This window comes from Danio rerio, chromosome 24 (assembly GCF_052040795.2).
Source record: "Danio rerio strain M-AB ecotype USA chromosome 24, GRCz13ab, whole genome shotgun sequence".
NCBI lineage: Eukaryota > Metazoa > Chordata > Actinopteri > Cypriniformes > Danionidae > Danio > Danio rerio.
This window is the reverse complement of record NC_141044.1, coordinates 37,485,901-37,505,399: the sequence shown is the minus strand read 5'-3', so window position 1 is coordinate 37,505,399 and position 19,499 is coordinate 37,485,901. Positions and strand designations below refer to the sequence as shown.

At 37.5% G+C, this 19,499-nt stretch overlaps 1 protein-coding gene across 1 annotated transcript in view; it reads left to right on the top strand.

Moving 5' to 3' along the window:
• The window catches only part of agap3 (ArfGAP with GTPase domain, ankyrin repeat and PH domain 3), a gene marked incomplete in the record, with an annotated part of 350,962 nt that extends 341,964 nt beyond the window's left edge, over nucleotides 1-8,998 (top strand). The window contains 3 exon segments of the mRNA NM_001440741.1: nucleotides 1,884-3,947; nucleotides 4,010-4,556; nucleotides 4,567-8,998. Coding sequence (NP_001427670.1) covers nucleotides 1,884-2,102 — 219 coding nt within the window.
• Nucleotides 8,999-19,499: the final 10,501 nt, after the last annotated feature.

Below are 19,499 nucleotides of genomic sequence, written 5' to 3'. Positions count from 1 at the left end.
CTTAAATCAAGTTAAGCAGATTCACTTTTTTAAATTGAGTACTTTAAAACTTCAATTGTTGCACTGTAAATATCTTTGGTATTTATTATAATTTAATAAATCAATAAATGTCATAAATGTCTGCTTGCATAAATTAATTTGTGTTGCTTAAAAAAAAAAAAGAAAGCTATCACTTTATTTTGATGGTCCCTTTAACACATTTTGTTGAATTCGAGTTACATTGCATGTACAGTACATGCCAACTAATTCTCATTCGATTATAAGTAGACTATTAGGTTAGGGTTAGTGTAAGTTGACGTGTACTTGCAAAGTTTCTTAGGGCGTACTCACACTATGTACAGCTGCCTTGAACCGGGCAAAAGCACGCTTGTCCCCTCTCCCGTCTCCCCTGCCGGCCCGCACTCACAATACATTCGGGCTTGGGCAAGCTTAAGTCATCGATGCTGCGCTGGTCAGAAGCGCTCTCGCCGACGCTCAGCACAGTGGAGATTTCTTTAGTTATGTCATTTAATATGCAGTGACACGCAGCCAAATATTTCGCCGAACAGATCAGCCACATTTGACGCTCATAATCAATCATAAAGTCCTCGTGCTGCAGGAATTAAGAGGTTTGCTTAAGGTGAGCAGCTTTCGTGCCTAGTGAGGGGTTTGCGTCTTTAATAACCTACGACAGTTTGCGTTCATTGAACAGTAAGATTGATTAATAAATCAATTTGAAACAGTTCCTTAAAAGTGATGTCTCACTTTCAGTTTCGGGCTCAGGCGCATTTTGCACTCATACACAGGTGTACCGCACCAAAGCCCAAGTCAACCGCGCTCAACCGTGCCTGAGCCCGATTTAAAGCACTCACACTTCTCAAACGATCCAGGAAACGGCCCTGGGCATGGTTCGGATAGCATAGTGTGAGTACGCCCTAAATGTCTGTTGAAGGAGCAGTATCAGCAGATATTGAGCAGACAGTCTACTAATACTCAATGAAGAACTATTTGGCATGTAGTTGCAACTTTTAGTCAACAAAATGTGCAATAGGGACCATCAAAATCAAGAGTTACTAAATTACGTTGAAACTTGATTATCTTTTAAAATTTTTGATCTCATAATTCTTTTTTACTCTGAATGACTTATAAATTCTTTTTTTAACAGTATAGTGACTTTTTTAAAGAATATTTTTAATGGAAACTGTGGTCTTGATTCATTAAATGCAAGTCAGCGGCTACCCACACTTTAAGAGTTAAAAAAAGGCACAATTAATTTAAAGGCGACCTATAATGCAAAAAACACTTTTATAAGGGATTCAAACACAGTTGTGTGGCAACAGTTTGTAAATATAACCAGCTTCTAATGGTTAAAAATTATGTTTGTTTTTTTTAAACCACACTTAATAAAAACTGTGCAGAAACACTTCGATTGACATTCTCCCCATTAGTGACAGCCCCGCCCACTAGTGACCAACTCTTGCTCATTAGCATACAACAATAGTCTTGTTTTTGAAACTATGCTGACACACAGGCATTTGTAACTCCGCCCTCTATTGAAAAGATTGTTTAAATTTAAAGCGACAGTCACCAAAATTGCACAACTACGATCAAAGCCTAACAGAGTCAGTTTCAGAGAGTTATAAAATATTATTTGTGTGGTATTTTAAGCTGGAACCTCACATACACACTCTAGGAATGTCAGAGACTTATTTTACACCTTTTAAAAAAGTACATAATATGTCCCCTTTGATACTTGTAGCTCATAATGATACATTGCAGTCTAATCAACTAAAATAATTAATCAGTGCAAATAAATGAGCACTATTTACAAAGTGAAAGCACGGGCTACATGAAGCAGCCCATTGGACAGCACTAATCCCCCCTGTGTCCCTGTGTTTTTCTAGTACGGTGTGGACGTGAAGAGTCGTGACGCACGCGGTCAGACGCCTCTATCTTACGCCCAGCGAGCAGGCAGTCAGGAGTGCGCCGATATCCTGATCCAACACGGCTGTCCTGCTGAAGGTGGCGCTTTATCCACACCCACAGCCACACGACACAATCCCAACATCAACAACAACAACGGCCAGTGTGCAGAGCTCAATCGCAGCCTCAGCATCATGTAAACCCGTCTCTTCTTAAAAATACAGCTGCTGCTCGCCGAAAAACCACATGACTTCCCCTCATCGTGACGTCAGATTTTAGGAAACGTAGTGTCATTTGTATCATGTAAATCCGTCATGACTTTAATGTTAGCGTACAGCGAGAATTAGCAGTGTTAACATGATCAAAGCGTGTGTTTTTCTTACTTTGACTATTCTTAAGTGGATGTCGAGAGGAAAAGTGATCAAATGACGGACGACACATTGTTTTAATATTAGTTTCTTCATGCACATGTGCTTTTCTACATCAGAAGATTCCGTTCTGATAGTTTAACCAAAAATAGGATCATTATTTACACTCACAAAGACTATAAGTCTTTTCTTCTTTTTAGGTTTGCGCGACTTGTTTCTTCTGTGGAAAACAATTGAAAGTATTTTCCATCCTGGTTCCCATTGACTTCAGTCAGTGGAAATCGGGATGGTTTGCTTTTGAACATTCTTTAAAATATCTTCTTTTTTGTTTGACGTAACAAACAGAATGTCGTACAGATTTGGAACGACGTGAGGAAGAGTATTTTGATTTTATCTTTTAAATGAAAGATTTATAAGCTTTTTTTTTCCTTCGGACTTTATTCTTCACTTTTTTAAGTTTATACCTTGAAATTCTGTCTTTTTTTACGATTTTAAAAATATAGACTTCTGAAATATAGAAATAGAAATATAGAATTCTGAGAACAAAATCTGAAGTTCAGACATATTCAAAAGTCTATGTAAACTCTAATTTGTAAAATATAAATTCACAATCTAATTCAACATGAACAGTGAACATGAGAGTTGCAAGAAAAAAGCCAAAAAAATAAAAAAATTACATATTAATTCTGACGAAGCTTCAAAAATGTGCATATTTCACTATAATTACTTTAAGGTTTGAATTAGGGATAATAATTTAGTTTTATGCAATACAAGATATTGTATTGTGCTAACAAGAGTCTTCTTGCAAGAAATTCACAAAAAAAAATTCCAAATTGCATTAAAGAAATGAATAAAAGCAAAACAAACACAAAATGATACAAAAATATCTTAATGGTTTTAAAAAAATGTATTTCTAAAATATTTGTAACATTTTAGATAATTGCTGTTTAACATTTACTCATGACTAATCGCATACAAATAAAAAATAATTACCCATAAAAATTGCAAACTTTTATTTTGAATGCGATTAGTCACGATTATTCGTTAAACAGCACCCCTCACCCCTCTATCCCAAATAACGATGTATTTTGAATGCGATTAGTCATGATTAATCGTTAAACAGCACAGTTTTTTCCCTTAAACGATGATGGATTTAGAAGGCGATTATTCAGGATAAAAAAATTAAACAACACAAAAAAAAAAAAAAACGAATGACGGTGGATTTTTGTATCAGACTGGTCATGAATAATCATTAAACAAAAAAAATGAATGACGATTTATTTTGAATCAGACTGGTCATGAATAATCATTAAACAAAAAAAAATGCGAATGACGATGTATTTTGAATCCGATTAGTCATTAAACACCAGTCATTTATTCTTGCCGAATGACTGTGTTTTGAATGCAATAAGCAACGTTTAATTGTTAAACTACACACACAAAAATCCAGAATCGAAATGTATTTCAAATGTGATTAGATGTGATTAATCGTTAAACAACATTTTTTCTCCAAATTATGTATTTTGAATGCGATTAGTTATGATTAATCGTTAAACAACACTATTTCTTCCCCTGAATGATGTATTTTAAATGCGATTAGTCTCGATTAATTGTTAAACAACACAATTTTTTCCTGGATTGATGATGTATTTTAAATGCGTTTAGTCATAATTAATCAACAGACAACACTAATTTCCCCCCTAAATAATGATGTATTTAATTAATCGTTAAACAACACAACTTTTTTTCCCCGAATGATGATGTATTTTGGATGCGAATACTCATGATTATTCATCAAACAACACAGTTTTTTCCCCAGAATGATGATGTATTTTGATATGATTACTCACAATTAATTGTTAAACAACACAAAAAACTACAAATTACGATGTATTTTAAATGCAATTAGTCATGATCAATTGTTAAACGACACAAATTTTTTCCCGTAATGATAATGCATTTTGAATGCGATTAGTCACGAATAATTGTCAGGCAACACAAATTTTTCCCCCTGAATGATGGTGTTTTGAATGCAATTAGTCACGATTAATCGTTAAAAAACAAAAAAATTCCCCACCAAATGATGTATTTTAAATAAAATTAGTCATGATTAATCGTCTTTTTTTTTCCCAGAAGGATGATGTATTTTGAATGTGATTAGTCACGATTAATCGTTAAACTAAAAAAATTCAAATTACAATGTATTTTGATTGAGATTAGTTGCGATTCAAAAAAATCTCCTGAATGAGGATGTACTTAGAATGCAATTAATCTGTAAACAACACACAAAAAAAATATTCCGAATTACGATGTTTTCAGTATGATTATTCACGATTAATTGTTAAACAACACAAAAAATGCTAATTACAATGTATTTTTATGCGATTTGTCATGGTTAATTATTAAACAACACAAAATGGGAATTGCAATGTATTTTGAATGCAATTAGTCATGATTAATCGTTAAAAAACACAAATTTTTGTTTTTTTAATTGAACATTTAGGTGCACAATTCACCCTTTTTTAATAGTTACCACCACTGTGCCCTTGAACCAAGCTCAGAAACATAAAGGCTGCTGGGTAACGCATTACCGTTTGTGTAGCATTAGTTACCAAAACCCAAATCATCTCACCCTTTTGCGTTCTACGTTTATCCTTTACATGACTGTCCTGCAAAGGCTTAATCGCCTGATGAATACTGTGTTATAACCGATGCCTTGTGTCAATCATTTCCGTCCATTCAGTAGCAGCAGACGATTCCTGCGCTCTAGTTACGATATAAAACACGTGTTTGTTACGAGTCTAATGACCTCCACACTTGGTTTTTGTATCCATTGGAATCCAGTGTTTGTAATGGATTGGGATGATGGTGATGTGGATTATGTACAGAAGTACGTGTGTGCGTGTGTGTGTGTGCGTGCGCGTGTGTGTGTAAAATAGCTTTTCCTTCTCCCTCTTTCAGCTAGCAGTGTAAAACCTCTCAGCCTTAACCCTCCTTTGCTAGTGTGCTTCAACTTTTACTTGAAATATGAAATCATGATTAGATTCTTATTAATGTTTTGGCTCATGTGAGATAAAGGGAGAGCGAAGGGAGATGCGAACCTTGAGAATCACAAGGTTGTTAAAATTACCAGACAGTATTTTAAGTTTACATATGTTTTTATGGATGTTTTATATGGAAGTTTGTTTCTGCTGTTTAGTAAAATTTAAAAGGGTAATTGAGACTTTTTTTCTCACAATTTTTTAACAGTTTCGAGAGAAAAAATAGTGTGAATTTTAAGATATAAACCAAGAATTGCATTGAAACAGAGTCTATAAACTCTCCAAGAAAGACTTGATAGATTACTAATATCTCATATGAGATTCATTCACTCATTTTCCTACGTCTTAGTTCCTTTATTCATCAGGGGTCCCCACAGTGGAATGAACCACCAACTTATCCAGCATATGTTTTATAAAGCGGATGCCCTTCCAGCTGCAACCTAGTACAGGGAAACACCCATACACACTCATTTACACTCCTAGACTACGGCCAATTTAGTTAATCCAATTCACCTATAGCGCATGTGTTTGGACTGTGGGGGAAACCGGAGCACCCGGAGGAAACCCACGCCAACACGAGGAGAACATGCAAACTCCACACAGAAATGCCAATTGATCTAGCAGGGGCTTGAACCAGTGACCTTCTTGCTGTGAGGCAACAGTGCTAACCACTGAGCTAGTTTTGATATTTACAAATTATAGGCTTTCTCACAGTTTTGATTGAGTTCAGAGGTTATTTATTTGTGTTTTAGATGGAAGTTTGTTTCTGTAGTAAAAAAACAACAGTTTAGAAGGCTTATTTTGTCTAGAAGAAATAAAATGCATTTCTGAATTAAAGTTCAAAGATTAGAAATCTTAACTGCAGAAAAACGCAATAAATCTCAAACTTCTGATTTTATTTCGGATTTTATATCGTGATTTGGAATAAATTTGTTGCAAATTTGCAGGCTTTCTCACAATTTTGCCTGTAATTCTGAGATTATTTCTGACAATTTATACTTTTTCTCAAAATTCAAGTTTAAGTGCTTTTTTGCACTTTTTTATTTCTCAAAATTGCAAACTGTAAGATTTAAACAAAAAAAGATTGCAATTTTGAGAAATTAATTTTTAAAAAACTGTAAAAAAAAAAAAAAAAAAGTGTTGTAGCATTAACTTTCAAAGAATTTCAGGCTTTCTTAAAGTTCTAATTTTATTTTATTTTAGAGAAATTTAAAAGGGCAGAAGAGACTTTATCTTCCAATTCTGAATAAAGGAAAAAGTGAGAATTGCTTGATATAAACCAAGAATTGCATTGAAATAGAGTCTATAAACTCTCCAAGTAAGACTTGAACGATTACTAATATCTCAAATTTCAGAGTTTATTTCTAAGATTTTATATCGCAATTTGTATTTTATTTTTTATTTTATTTTACAATTTACAAATTAAAGGGCTTTCTAACAGTTCTGGATTATTTATTGTACTCTATATTTAGAAGTTTGTTCCATGTAGTAAAAAAAATCTATTTAAAAAGCTTTGACTTTTTTTTTTTATCTCGTTATTTTGACTTTTATAGCGGTGAAGAAAAGTAAGAATTGTAAGATAGAAACTCTGAATTGCAAACTAAAAATATGTAGCCTAGAAAGTCTACTACACATAAAATCTAATGCTTTCGGTGGCCAAAAGAGCTTAACATGCTAACAATTTACGAAAATGCGCTGCATTTTTCCACAACAAACAATTTACGAAAACACACTGCATTTTCCCTCAATACAAACAATTTACGAAAACGTGCTTCATTTTCCAACATCAAGCACAATTTACGAAAACGCACTGTATTTTCCCCCAATGCAAACAGTTTGCGAAAACACACAGCATTTTCCCACAGCAAAGACAATATACGAAAACGCGCTGCATTTTCTCATAACAAAATCAATTTACAAAAAACACAGCATTTTCCCACAATGCAAACGATTTACAAAAACACACTGCGTTTTCTCACAACAGTTTCTAATAGCTCAGAACACAACAAAAATGCTTCGAGTAGACCCTAAAAAGGGATGGAGCTGGCTATTTAGGTTATTTAGGCTAATAAAACACAAAAGACAAGAAAATTAGGATGTTAAAATAAACAAACAAAAAACTCACCTTTCAAAGATCACCAACAACTTCACTGAGCAATAGTCACGGCACAGCGGCGTCCGTCACAATTTTGAGTCCACTTAAAACATTTCCTTTTTTGCAAGTGTTGTGAGAAAATGCAGCGCGTTTTCATAAATTGTTTGCGTTGTGAGAAAATGCAGCATGTTCTATTCATTTGTTTGTGTTGTGGGAAAATGCAGTGAGTTTTTTTATGTGTATTCGTACTGATTATTTGCTACACGTATGCTCTCAAACGGATGAAGATCCTTTCTTAATTTGCTGGCGTTTTACGTAAGAGCACGTGTTTTTTTAAAATGCAGCACATTTAGCTCTCTTGGCCATCGTAGATGCTAAATCAGAGTTGAAGGAAAAACTTGATTTATCTCAAAGCTCTGATTTTATTTCTGAGTTTTATATCGCATTTACAATAAATTAATTCCAATTTTAAATGTAGTTCTGATATTATTTCTTGAAATTTCTCAAAATTCCAAAAAAAATCTCTTTTTTGTATAAATCTTGCAGTGTGGAGGAGACAAAAATGTGAGTTCAGACATGAACTTCCAGAGACTTTCAGGCTTTCTTGAAGCTCCAATTTGATTTCATTCAAGTTCTGACTTTCTCACAATGTTAAGTTCACAATTTCTGACATTTTTACATGCAAAGATTTTTGCTGAGATTTTTTTTCGTGCAACTGAATATATAAACTTCTCATAAATATCAAAATTAGATTTATAAAAAGCAAAGTCTCAATTGTAAATTGTGAGCTCAAAAGGCTCAGTTACTTTTTGTGATTTTATTAGATTGCAGAAGCAAGCTTTCTGGGTTTTCTCTTTTAGCAGGTACATTTTGCATAATCAAGTTTTGTACATCAATCCCTCATCTAACTAAGCTTTAGGAGAAATGCCATTCCTTTTTAATGCAACTTTTAAAATGTACGCATAGTTTAAACCTGTTTTATTATTATTATTTTTAATTCTAGAAGGTCATTCGCAGCAAACATGCATGTACAGTAAAGCTTCCCGTGGCGCTCGTGTTCAGCCCACTATTTGACCTTCATAAAGTGAGCATAAACCAACGTTATGATCATAATTGTTTTAAATATACGTTGAGTTTGGGCTCCTGCGTATAACGTGAGGTTACATTAATGAGCTTTTGGGAATTTGAATATGATAATAAACCCTGTGACTGCCGGGTTATTGAACTCTGGGATGTGTAAAGCTCTGAAAGGATCCGTATACCAGAGAGACACACACCGTTCTGTTTTTAACTTTTTTTGGTACCTTATTTTGGGTCTCAAAGTGTCAGCGTCGTCTGGCCGTTAGGGTACTTTGTGTATTATATGTACATTTGACATATTTATAAAAGCAAGATGTAAATAATTTTTTGTTGTTGCTTTTATTGAGCTGTTTGATAACTTTTTGTTGTTGTTTTTTCTTTTTAAGTTGCCATTGTTTTTAAATGCTCCTGAATATGACGGGAGTTTTCATGAGAGTTTAGCTGTTGTGTGATTGGATGCTTGGCTGGCTAATGACATAATAAACACTCCAATAAAATGATTTATACCATGAGCGCCGAGTTTGTCATTTATTCACGTGTCGTGGTTATCAAATTGTGTGCTTAATAATCGAAACCAATTTTTTTCAGCTCCTTGAAAAACCATGATCAGTTAAAAACTGTAGGTAAGAATATATAAATGTTGGGCTCCGGCAGGGCTGCCCTTTGTCACCAACTCTGTTTATAATTTTTGTGGACAGAATTTAAAGCATAGCCTTGAGCTGGAGGGGGTCCGGTACGGGGACCACAGGATTTCATCTCTGTTATTTGCAGACAATGTCATTCTGAAGGCTTCTTCGTACATGGACCTTCAGCATGCACTTGGGGCAGTTTGCTGCTGAGTATGATGCCGCTGGAATGAGAATCAGCACCTCCAAGTCCGAGGCCATGGTGCTCCACTGGAAAAAGTTGGTTTGCCAACTCCAGGTTGGAGGAAAGTCCTTACCCCAGGTGAAGGAGTTCAAGTATCTTGGGGTTTTGTTCACGAGTGAGGGAAGGATGGAGCGTGAGACTGACAGGCGGATTGGTGCAGCCGAGCAGTAATGCAGTCGATGTACTGGTCTGTTGTGGTGAAGAAGGAGCTGAGCCGAAAGGTAAAACTCTCGATTTACCAGTCAATCTACATTCCTACTCTCACCTATGGTCATGAGCTTTGGGTCATGACTGAAAGGCCGAAATGAGTTTTCTTCACAGGGTGGCAGGGCGCACCCTTATAGACAAGGTGAGGAGCTCTGTTACACGGGAGGAGCTCGGAGTAGAGCCGCTGCTCCTCTAAATCGAGAGAAGTCAGCTGAGGTGGCTCGGGCATCTGTTTCGGATGCCTCCAGGACGCCTACCCAGCGAGGTGTTTCAGGCATGTCCCATCAGGAGGAAGCCTCTGAGAAGACCCAGGACGCGCTAGAGGGACTATGTCTCTCAGCTGGCTCAGGAATGTCTCTGGATTCCCCCGGAGGAGCTGGAGAAAGTGTCTGGGGAGAGGGAAGTCTGGGGTTCTTTCCTAAGACTCCTGCCCCCCCAACCTGGCCCAGGATCAGCGGATGAAGATGATGATGATGATGATGATGATGAATTTCCCTTAACATTTTTACTTCATCTGTGTATTGTACTTTTTATAGACTTTTCTATTTCAAATGCACATGCTAAAAACTATTTTTGTTTACATATTAGCACATAGACGCTAACAGACATGTAATAAAAGTTTAAGTCTATTTTGCTTCCATAGACGATTGATAATTGTCATTTTATGTTTCCCTCTCTCGCATTCTCTCAGTCTCGGGCTTATCACTTATTCTTTCTCCTCCGTGCTTGTTTTGCTTCTTTCTCTCACTCACTCTCTGTCGCTCTGAAGTTCTGGTTAAATTAAAACTGATTTAGTTCTGACTGCTGCTCTCTGATTGGGGGAAGTTTTCTACACAATTGTGCTCTTGTGTAATCAATTAATAAAAATCACAACAGGTCTGTCCTAAAATCCTTAACAACGTGCGCTAGCAAAATAAGCATCGTAAATATGTATTTCACACACTTATATTACTAAAAATTTATTTCTCCTACACAAAGTGCTAATTTTTATCAACCCAGGCTCATTCTGGAAAGGTAGCCCCACGGACGTTTCTGGAGACTGCAAAATACATCCCAGGAGGTACGTATTTGTACAGTTTTTGTTTTCGCGAATCCGCAAGAGGCCGCTGTGTGCGCTTTTTCACGTCTCGCATGCCTCTCGCGAGCGTTCGTGCCTGCGCTGTTCTCGCTTAAGAAGCCACTGGAGGTCACTATCGAGTGACCATCTGTCCGACTGACTGACTGAATGACTGAACGATTGACTGGGCGGCTGGCCAATCAGCCACCCCAGCCATCCTCCTCCTCCTCCTTCTTCCCTAAACCCAAGCGACGATTTACAAAAGCAGTCCAGAAAAAGAAAAGCCCTCATCCGATTTTGACCGCGTTTTCGGATTTCACCGCATTCCCGCCCCGTTACGAACTCGTTCGTTTTATTTTTTGGATTCTGTTTTTTGTCTTACCTGATTTCTGGAACTGCTCTTCCCCGGACTCAAACCCGGTTGTCGCCGTAGCTGGCTCCTCCTCCTCCAGGCCTCTGCTCCGCCAACGTAACACGTCGAGCTAACCGGACAAACTGGTTGCGGCAGGAAAGCCCTCCACACAGAGGAGATGAGCCATCAAGCGCGAAGAGAAGCGTCGTCACACCGCCCGGTAGCGTTCACTTGAAAAAATGAAATGCAGTCATACGTACCACCGGCCACGTAAATGGCGGTCTCCAGAAACGTTCACGGGGCTACGTTTTCAGAATAAGCTTGGGTTGATTTTAATTCCTATTGCGCTCTGTGTATTTTTTATAGACTATTTTATTTCAAATGCAGGTGCTAAAAGCTAATTTTGTTTACATATTAGACGCTAACAGACATGTAATAAAAGTCCCTTTTGCTTCCATAGACTGTTTAATTGTCATTTTATGTTTCCCTCTCTCGCATTCTCTCAATCTCGCGCTCATCACTTGTTCTTTCTCCTCTGTCCTTGTTTGGATTCTCTCTCTTTCCCTCTCTCTCTCTCATCGTCGTCGTCTTCTCCGTGCGTTAATTTGCCTGAGAATGCATTAGCTGTAATGAGAGCTGAAGGCCGAGGGAATCCTCCAGGGCTCCATTAATCACGGCCCCTCAGACAGCCAACCTTGATTACAAGTGGCAAGAAATTCATTAGAGCCGCGCCTCTGACAACTTTTATCTCCGCCACTAGCTCTGACTCATTAGGCAGCCAAATTAAGGCTATGATGGCACTGATGAAATTCATCGCTTGTTTATCCTGTGTGATTTGATGCATCTGGCCATACATCAGCGGCGGCGTGGGCGTCCACCAGACACTCCCCAGGATTCAGGCCCGTTCCTCCTCCGCGACACTTCCGACGACAATAGCCGCTTCCTAACGACGCCTTAATGAAACAAATGCTCGGATATCAATTAAACAATTAATCTGATTGTCATAATGAGAGCGTTCGTTGGGCGCTGTGCTGGCGTTCCCATTTCCGCACCTTGTGGAAGATCTCTGTAGGCTATTTGGTTTGCGATTCATATCTCTCTCTCTTTTTTTTTGGGTAGCTATAATAATTAAAGCTAGTATAATTGGCATAATGAGAATGCTAATTAGCAGAGTCTCTAAATGAGGGGATATGTAAATGCAACAGCTCATAGGCATTTACCACTGGCGGTTACTGGAGGCTGAAGCAATTAACTTACACACTCGTGTCAGAGCGCCATGCTGACAACACCAGTCAAGAAAGTTCACAGATTCCTCATTCGTTTGTGAGATTGTTTTCCACGCACATAATTTATGGGATTGTTTCGGGTATTGAAGGGAGCTTATTTTTTGTCTTTCGTAGAAAAGCTCTGAGTTCTGAATGTAAAGATGTGAGATCTGCAACAGGTGAATTTTCAGATCTATTTTTGCTTGTTTGGCAGTTCTGAGTTCATGTCCTGCAGTTGTTGTTTTTTATTCTCAGAATTGTTTTTTTTTTTGTTTTGTTTTTACATTTTTTATGCATTATTCTAGTTTAGAAGAAAACAAAATACAATTTTGAGACAAAGTTTTTTTTTTTTTTTTTTTTTTGCAATTCTGAGATTATTTTTCACAGTTATAACCCTGAACTAGAAAATTTATTTAATTTGTTGCAAAGATATATTTTGTCAATAGTCAAAAATACATTTTATCAGATAAAATTAAATAGACACTCCGGCCACTTTATTAGGTACACTTTATTAGTACCGGGTTGGACCTCCTTTTGCCTTCAGAACTGCCTTAACCCTTCATGGTATAGATTCAACAAGATACTGGAAATATTCCTCTCAGATTTTGCTCTATATTGACATGATAGCATCAAGCAGTTGCTGCAGATTTTGTCGGCAGCACATCCATGATGCGAATGTCCCATTCCACCACATTCCAAAGGTGCTCTATTGCAGAGGTTCTCAAATTGGGGGTCGTGGGACAATGGCAAAGGGTCTTTTGTTGATTTCCAAAACTCAAATAAATTTTAATAAACTATCTGAATTGCCATATTTTATTCATTACCCACAGAAGACAGTAAATTGTTGTGTTAAAGAAACAACAACATACAATAAATAGCCATCGGCCTTTAGTTTTTATATAAAAATGTAACTAAATTAATAATTTTCTATAAAAAAAAAAACGTTATATGGTTACTAGACTGTTGCAGTTATGTGTTGTCAATATGCTCATGTTCATATATGCCTGTTGTGTCTGCAACATTTATATATTTACAGTATAACCACCTTGAAAAATGGGGGTCGCGAGTCACCGACATTGTTATTTTAGGGGTCGCAGGCTGAAAAGTTTGGGAATCCCTGCTCTATTGGATTAAGCTCTGGTAACTGTGGAGGACATTTGATTACAGTGAACTCATTGTCATGTTCAAGAAACCAGTCTGAGATGATTCGCACTTTATGACATGGCATGTTATCCTGCTGGAAGTAGCCATCAGAAGATGGGTACACTGTGGTCATAAAGGGATGGACATGGTCAGCAACAATACTCAGGTAGGATGTGGGTTTGACACGATGCTCAATTTGTTACTAATGGGTCCAAAGTGTGTCAAGAAAACATCCCCCAAACCATTACAGCACCACCAGCAGCCTGAACTGTTGATACAAGGCAGGATAGATCCATGCTTTCATGGTGTTGACACCAAATTCTGACCCTACTATCCGAATGTTGCAGCAGAAATCATGGCTTATCAGACCAGGCAACGTTTCTCCAATCTTCAATTGTCCAATTTTGTTGAGTCTGAATGTAAAGATGTGAGATCTGCAGCAGGTGCTTTTTCAGATGTAATTTTGCTTGATACAATCATAGTTTTCAGATTTCCGAGTTTATATCTTGCAGCTGTTGTGTTTGCCTCTCAGAATTGTGCTTCTTAATTGCTTTTGTTTCCTTTTTTTGCATATAATCTTCAAATTTTAAAGGAAAACAAATCAAATTTACACTTTTTTTACTGGCTTTTTTTTTTTTTTTTGCAATTCTGAGATGGTTCTCATAGTTGTGACCCTGAACCCGGATATATTTATACAAATCGCCAAAAATACATGTGTAGAATGTAGCTCCGGTTTCCCCCACAAGTCTAAAGACATGCACTATAGGTAAACTGGGTAAGCTAAAACTGTCTGTAGTGTATGTGTGTGTGAATGAGAGTGTATGGGTATTTCCCAGTTATGGGTTGCGGCTAGAAGTGCAGTTCACTAAGCTGAAAAGAAAACAAATGAATGAATGAAGTGTATAATGAATATATATTGTATATTTATGTGTAGATTATTGGCAGAAATCCTTAGAATATTAAATAACAGAATAAATTAATTCAATTAAATAGATAAGTTTCCTACTTTAAAAATATCCAAATGCAATTTTTGCCAATAGCCAAAAATACATTGTATGAGCCAAAATTATATATTTTTATTTCATGCCAAAAATCATTCATTCATTCATTTTCCTTCGGCTTAGTCCCTTTATTTATCAGGGGTCACCACAACAGAATGAACCGCCAAATAATCCACCTTATGTTTCATGCAGCGGATGCCCTTCCATCTGCAACCCAGTACTGGGAATCACCCATAAACTCATACATTCAAACTCATACACTATGGCCATCTTAGTTTATTGAATATAGAGCATGTGTTTGGACTGTGGGGAAAACCGGAGCACCCAGAGGAAACCCACGCCAACATGGAGAGAACACGCAAACTCCACACAGAAACGCCAACTGACCCAGTCCGGGACTCGAACCAGCGACCTTCTTGCTGTGAGGCAACAGTGCTAACCACTGAGCCACTGTGTCACCCAGACATGTTGCATGAAGACATTTTGTAAATTTCCTACTTTAAATATATTTAAATACACGCACCTCCACTCTTCACTTTCTTCCAGGACTCCAAACTCCCCAGTCCTCTTTGTCCGTGACAGCCCAGTCACCACCAACCACAAGAGATAGAAACATCCTGTGAATTGCAGTTCACTTACAAAATTTGTTTTGTGGCAGTATATTTTTTGCCAATCGCCAAAAATGCATAATTTGAGACTAAATTATATGTATATGTACAGTTAAAGTCAGAAATATGGAGAGGGGTCTGGATGCAGACCTGGTGCAATGCAATCTGAGCTGCATCCAATGCTTTTTAATGCGCTCACCTAACCCCACCCCTAACCCTACCAGTCACAGTGACGTCACTCACTCCATTGAGTGCATTTTGTCTGACGTTGCATCGCTGAGTGATGCAATCTCAGCTTGCATCATCAAGGCTGCATCCAGATACTATTGGAATTTTTAGCCCCCCTTCAAACTTTTTTCTTCTTTTTTAAATATTTCCCAAATGATGTTTAACAGAGCAAGGACATTTTCACAGTATTTCTGATAATATTTGTTCTTCTGGAAAAAGGCTTATTTGTTTTATTTTGGCTAGAATAAAAGCAGTTTTTAATTTTTTAAACACCATTTTTAGGGACAAAATTGTTAGCCCCTTAAGCTATATTTTTGCGATAGTCTACGGAACAAACCATCATTATACAATAACATTCCTTATTACCCTAACCTGCCTAGTTAATCTAATTAAGCCTTTAAATGTCCCTGAAGCTGTATAGAAGTGTCTTGAAAAATATTTAGTCAAATATTATTTACTGTCATCACGGCAAAAATAAAATAAATCAGTTATTAGAGATGAGTTATTAAAACTATTATGTTTAGAAATGTGTAGAAAAAAATCTGCCCTCTGTTAAACAGAAATTGGGGAAAAAATAAATAGGGGGCTAATAATTCTGACTTCAACTGTATATATATATATAATTATTATTATTTTTTTGTTTAAAATCATTAGAATATTACATAACGATTGTGTTGCATAGGACATGCTTTTAAAGTCTCCAACCAGATTTAATTTCAAACTGACTGTCTGAAATCATGGCGAAAAAATACAGTATTCTCTTACCAGTTCTGATTTCAAAACAAACCCACTGCATCCTAAAATGCCTCTTTACCCAGTGTAAATGGTGTCTATCAGAGGGTCGCTGTGCAGTTTTGTGAAGGGTGTGGATTCACATCTCACTGTCGCTTTCGTCCTCCCCATTAGCACTTATGAGGGAAACAGTTGCTGGTGTGTCATACATCATTATGCGTTACACTTGGCATCCTGTTGCTGTTTCAAGCCACGAAGCAGCTTCCAGTTACGTTTACACTGTGCATAACAGTAGAGAATGATATGGAAAAAGTCAAAAGTCTATAAACAGCTTAACTTCTTTTTGTTTTCCTTCTGCATTAAAAAGGGCGGAGACTCACAGCCACACCCACTGATTACATCATCACAAATGGGAATAATGTACATTATAGTATGATGACGTCACATCCATGGTGGTAGGTGGCTCACTGTTGCCTCACAACGAGAAGGTTGCTGGTTCGAGTGCCGGCTGGCCCAGTTGGCATTTCTATGCAGAGTTTGCATGTTCTACCCTCGTTGGTGTGGGTTTCCTCTGGGTGCTCCGGTTTCCCCCACAGTATAAAGACATGTGCTATGGGTGAATTGAATAAACTAAATTGGCTGTAGTCTAGGAGTGTGAATGTGAGTGTGTATGGGTGTTTCCCAGTACTGGGCTGCGGATGGAAGGGCATCCACTGTGTAAAACCTATGCTGGATAAGGTGGCGGTTCATTCTGCTGTGGCGACCCCTGTTGAATAAAGGGACTAAAAGTCGAAATGATGGTACATCCAAGCCTAATCTGATTGTTATGAGCAACTATTTTGCGTATTGTCAAAAAAGAGGCTAATTCATATGATCTAATTCATATAAAAACGTAGAATTTTTAAAGGGCCATGAAACGCCCTTGTTTGAGCAGGGTGTTTTTACACCTCTAGTTTGGAAAAAGTTAGGAAAGTGGGCGTGTCCAGCTTTGTTTAGGGGGAGTGTTGGAGGAGGGAAAGAGGGAAGGTGCATAAAAATTTGCATAAAAGTGGGAGTTTCGTTTTGGGCACATGCTGATTTTCACAGAGGCAAAACAAACACACAGATGCAGGGGAGAAAGACAGTGACTGTGTTTACATGGACATAAGTTATCGGATTATTAGCCAATTATTAAATGGTGGTCTTTAACTGCAGTTTGGCACATTCATTCAGGAACATTTCATGCATGCCCCTTGTGACAAACGAGATATTTGATTCGAGGAACTGCTGGAAGCGTGTATTTTTAATGCAATGTGTGATACTGCACTGTGAATGTGAGAAAAAAACCTCTGCATTTCTCTGTAACTCAGATGCACTCAGTAGGTAGCGTCAGAAAGCCGTGTGTATAGACTATCCTATCACAATTTGCGGTGAAAATCCTACACGCGTTAATAATTTGATTGCCGTGTTTACATGTTTACACTCGAAAAGCAGCATTTACAGTGAATCTTTCAATCCATAATATTGCAGTGATATTAACGTACTGTAAACTTTAGAAACTTAGAAATCATTTTGACTAAGATCTGTCTTTAAACACTAAAAGAGTACTGCTGACTTTGTCTAACTTTGTCATCTGAATAAACAAACAAAGACATTGATCACTTACCAAATAAATCTGTAGAGAGAGAACAATCAACACCAACTGGAGCCGCGTCTTTTTTAAAAAGGTGACGAGCAGCAAATCATGATTTCACCATTTCCAGATGAGAAAAGCTCTCAGGTGAAAAATGTTTCTTAGATACGTATTACTGCCGCGCGTCGTGTGCACTGTAATCCACACGCGAGTCCAGCTGCGCTCTCATAGCGGGTAATTAAAACAAAACTTCGCTGCAGCAAATTATGAAAGCAACACTGATGACCCGTATCTCCAAACAATTCTTCTTCTCCCACTTGTTTCGGCAACACAACATGTTGTCTCTCTGCCGTCTGAACACTGTACAGGTAAAACAGTCTTCGAAACTATCATGCATATTAATTAAGTTGCATGGCATACACAATAGAGCGCTCTGATTGGTTCGAACCAAGTCATTTTCATGAATTAGTGCTGCACACTCAGAGACGTCACAAAGTACTCGCAGATACAGACAGCCAGTCTACACGCTGAAATACACGCAAGAACCTAATCGGCGTGACGCAGCTTCAAAAAATTGTTTCAACTCAGAAGAACGAATTTGCTCAAAGTAACGCAAAAACAACCAAATTTCACGTTTTTGTGAATTCGATGTGTTCTAATAGTGTTTTTAGCAGCGTGGGACACATATACGACTGTCAACAGCTCAAAAAATGTGTTTTGGTGTTTCGTGACCCTTAAAAGTAGGATTACACCACCCCTAAACCCCACCCCTCATTGTGGGTTGAGCAAATCATACTAAAATCTATGATTGCACTGGAAAAATGCTGGGTTCCACACAATCAATGTGTTGAGACTGTTCATTAGTTTTCACAATTTAAGTGGATTGAACATAAAACAATCAAGTTGTCCCTAAAAAACTCAAGAATTGTGCTGTTTCAGCTCATTTTAAATAGGCAGTTTGAACAAACAGCAAACGTCATTTTTTAGTCATACAATTTAATATGAATTAGCCACTAAATCAACAAAGTATGAATTGGCGTGAGATTTAGGCCCAATCCCACTTCTCCTTACCCCTACCCCTCGTTTTGCGCATTCACGCCAAGGGGTAGAGGTGTACAAATTCTCTTTGGCTTGAAGGCGTAGGGCTAAGGGGAAGGGGCGAATACCCCTTCGAACGAAAATTTTTCAGGACCACACTCGAAACCAAGGGGTAAGAAAATTTCCCGGAATACACCTGCCACAGCTGAACCCGGAAATTGAAATTGAAATACGGAAATTTTTACGACAAACAAGCACATGTTTTAATATATTCATAACCTCGTTCTTATTTTACCGTCATGCTTTAAAAAAAAACGCTAAAATAAAAACCGTTAAATTTCGCAATCTATAATCCATAATCATGTATAGCAGTCCCACAACATTCTGACACTCGATGACACTTGAATACCCTGACAGAAAAGTCTAGTGGCTGAGAATGAGCTTTTTACAGTGTCTGCAATAATGTTAATGCTGTTTTTGTGTGTTTACATAGACGAATATGGCCATGATGTAAATGCACAGTATTATTGCCACATTATATCATTATGACAACGTAATATATGCCTTTAGTGATTTCCCTGAAGATAAATACAAAAAAATAGCACAATTGGGATAACTACAGGAGTCACGATCATGTGATCTCATGTGAAGCAAGAAATCGCAATGACATATGATGACGTGTGCAGGTGCTGTAGTGCTGTCTCAATTCTTAGTGGTACATTTTGAAGCCCTTCCCCTTAGCCCTTACAACCGAGGGGTACAAGAATAGAATTGGTATTGGGCCATAGCCTGTATAACCTTTTGTTGTCTATTGATCATACATAATAATCTAGTCTCAAATAAAGCAATTTCATTGGCTGTTGCTTGTTGACATGTTCACACAACTTCCAAGACTTTTAG